General features: G+C 37.8%; 1 protein-coding gene across 1 annotated transcript; it reads right to left on the reverse strand.

The window, feature by feature from the left end:
* Positions 1-796: 796 nt before the first annotated feature.
* On the reverse strand, positions 797-2,204 carry LOC141608027 (protein FAR1-RELATED SEQUENCE 5-like). Its single transcript, XM_074427377.1, has 4 exons — positions 1,826-2,204; positions 1,234-1,724; positions 980-1,041; positions 797-917 (listed from the first exon to the last, which is right to left on the reverse strand). Exons 1-4 carry the CDS (start codon positions 2,202-2,204, stop codon positions 797-799), a joined length of 1,053 nt encoding a protein of 350 aa, XP_074283478.1.
* Between the last annotated feature and the right edge of the window lie 351 nt (positions 2,205-2,555).

Below are 2,555 nucleotides of genomic sequence, written 5' to 3' on the forward strand. Positions count from 1 at the left end.
ATTCTGATAATATAGAGAAAAAGTGTAATTATGATAATATAAGCTGTCATTCTAAGCAGATTCTACTCAGAAAAAGTGTAACTTTAAGACAGAAAAGTATAATTCTAACCAGACAAACTGTAATTCCAAGAAGATAAATTGTAATAAGAGTAAAGATTTTGCAAGTTCCTGTACTTTGATGTTACAAGTTATAACAGTTTCGTCCAAAACAAAATATTTCAACAAAATAGATTGTAATACCAACGACTATCAGTTGACTTCATTGCAGTTTGATGTATAAACAAAATACGAAACATCAAGCTGTACCTCGTATTTTGTTTAGACATCAGTGAGAATGATACATAAGTCATCCAAAAAAAATTGTGCCGATTATTGCTTATTATAGTGATTATTCTAAGATGTCATCTTCTTCCTCTTCCACTTCTTCTTCCTCTTCTTCCGACGATTCCTCTGACAAAGGTGACAATGGTGGGTGCTCTGCAAAAGGGTTAGGGGAGTTCCTCTTGTCATGGTGAACTAATCGCTTGCAATTTTTACACATGCGTTTTGGCTTGCTTGCTAAGGCAACTGCTTTTGCCTTAAGCGACAACATTCTCTTTCCACTTCCCTTGTTTTTTGATTGCTTGGGCGGCAAAATGGTTATCTCCTGACTAGCAGAACAGCCAAGAATTTTCGCCAACTGTTGTTGTTTATTCATTGGTGATCCATAGGGTGATAGTTTGTCCTTAAACTCTCTAATTAGACTAGAAAAGTTGTCGACATCCGCCTTGAATTTGCCCATGAGCATAGCAACTGTCTAATGAATCTCTGACCACATTACTGACATCGCAATCTGTTTTCCATCTATTATATCAACGTCCGCAGCTTCTTCCCCATTACAATCGAACATTTTAGTGTGGATTGCATCTTTGCACCATCTGTTAACAACACACAGTTCTGGAATTTTCTTCACTCCATTCGATGAGTAAATCCATATTACATGCCGGCATATAATGCCTTTCCTTTAAAGCATTCTGCAGCTACAAGTTGCTTTAAATGTATCTAGTTCAATATTATAGAGTAATATATTAGTTTAGACAGTTAGAAAAAAGTGTAACTGTGTCAGACTAAAGTATAATTCTAACCGACATAAGTGTAACTCTGTGATGTGTAATTTTAATAAAGATAATGGTAATGGTAATGAATAATTGTGTAACTCCAATAAGTCATAATGATACCTTGGCAGTACGTAACCTGATAATTTCTGTCCCTGTTTGCATCTCTTAAAGTTGTCACCTCTAAAGAGTCTGCCTCAGAAAAACCCCTGCTTTTACAAGTATCGATTGAGTACTTGACCTCTTCTTGAAATTCCTCGAATACTTTATGACTGTACACTTGCGCCCCATGCACCTCGATAGCTAGATGCGTTGATATTTTAGGGGAAGTGTGTATGTTACCGTTGTCAAGCTTCTTCTGCGTGTGTCTTTGTTGGTCCATCGCGCTATCAAAACGCAGCAAAAACTCAACTAACGTTCCCGACTTGCTCTCAAATCTTTTAAAAAAACTATTTTCGCTCTCTGATCTTTGGGTTGTCCACATTACACCACCCATCTCTAGGTCCCTACAATGTGCCATAACCCAATGCTTCCTTTTAGCGTACATTTCTTTAAACCAATCAATGTTATTAACTGTGTGTTCTCGTCCTATTTCTTCCCATTTTGCATCGAACTCTGTCGCTTTAATGTCTTCATCCCATATAATGGCATTCAATTTCTTTACAAATTCAAAATAATCTTCTCTCGTCACCCCAAACTTGCTTGGCACTTTGTTATGATATGCCACATACAATATCGGTGGCGCGCTGTCTTGAACACGAGAGGGACCGCTTTAAGAATACCAGGATCCTGATCGGTGATAATATACTTAGGCTCCTTCCCACCCATCGCAGCCAAGGAGCGGCTGAAAACCCATTTAAACGAATCCGCGTCTTCATGAGCAACCAGCGCGCCACAGAACGTGACTGATCGTTTATGGTGATTTACCCCTGTGAAAGGTGTGAAGGCCATATCATACTTATTGGTGGAATACGTTGGATCGAACGACACTGCATCACCAAAAACAGAGTAGTTCCTTCTAGCGATACCGTCGGCCCATATAGGTTTACTCAGACTACCATCAGAATCAACATCATAGTCAAAGAAGAAGCCTGGCCTATTAACAGCCATTTCCTTAAAGTGGTCCACGAACATCTGACCGTCCCGTTCATGAATGTAGCATTTCACATCTCTGTGAAAGTTCTTAAAATCATTTAAGCTAGCTCCAATGTTCTCAAACCCATTAACATGTTCCTTCAGAATTTTGTAAGTCTTTGTTGCTCCTATCTTCAGCTGTTAATTAATGACAATCTTTTAGAAATATTTAAAAGTGTAACTTTAACTGTTAATATAGTAATTGTAATAAACAAAAGTGTAATTGCAACAACCCAAAGAAAGTATAATTCTAACCAACAAAACTGTAATTTTAGGAAGGAAAAGGCTAACTTCAGCAAACCCAACACGGTGTCATTTTAAAGACAA

Source organism: Silene latifolia, chromosome 10 (assembly GCF_048544455.1).
Source record: "Silene latifolia isolate original U9 population chromosome 10, ASM4854445v1, whole genome shotgun sequence".
Classification (NCBI taxonomy): domain Eukaryota; kingdom Viridiplantae; phylum Streptophyta; class Magnoliopsida; order Caryophyllales; family Caryophyllaceae; genus Silene; species Silene latifolia.

Bases quoted from the DNA above. Each gene is read 5' to 3' on its own strand.
- LOC141608027 (XM_074427377.1), bottom strand. From the start codon at position 2,204: ATGGCTGTTAATAGGCCAGGCTTCTTCTTTGACTATGATGTTGATTCT. The intron at 1,725-1,825 runs GTATGTGGCATA...TATGGGATGAAG, and splicing joins GACAGCGCGCCACCGATATT to ACATTAAAGCGACAGAGTTC. The intron at 1,042-1,233 runs GTTACGTACTGC...ATATTGAACTAG, and splicing joins ACAGGGACAGAAATTATCAG to ATACATTTAAAGCAACTTGT.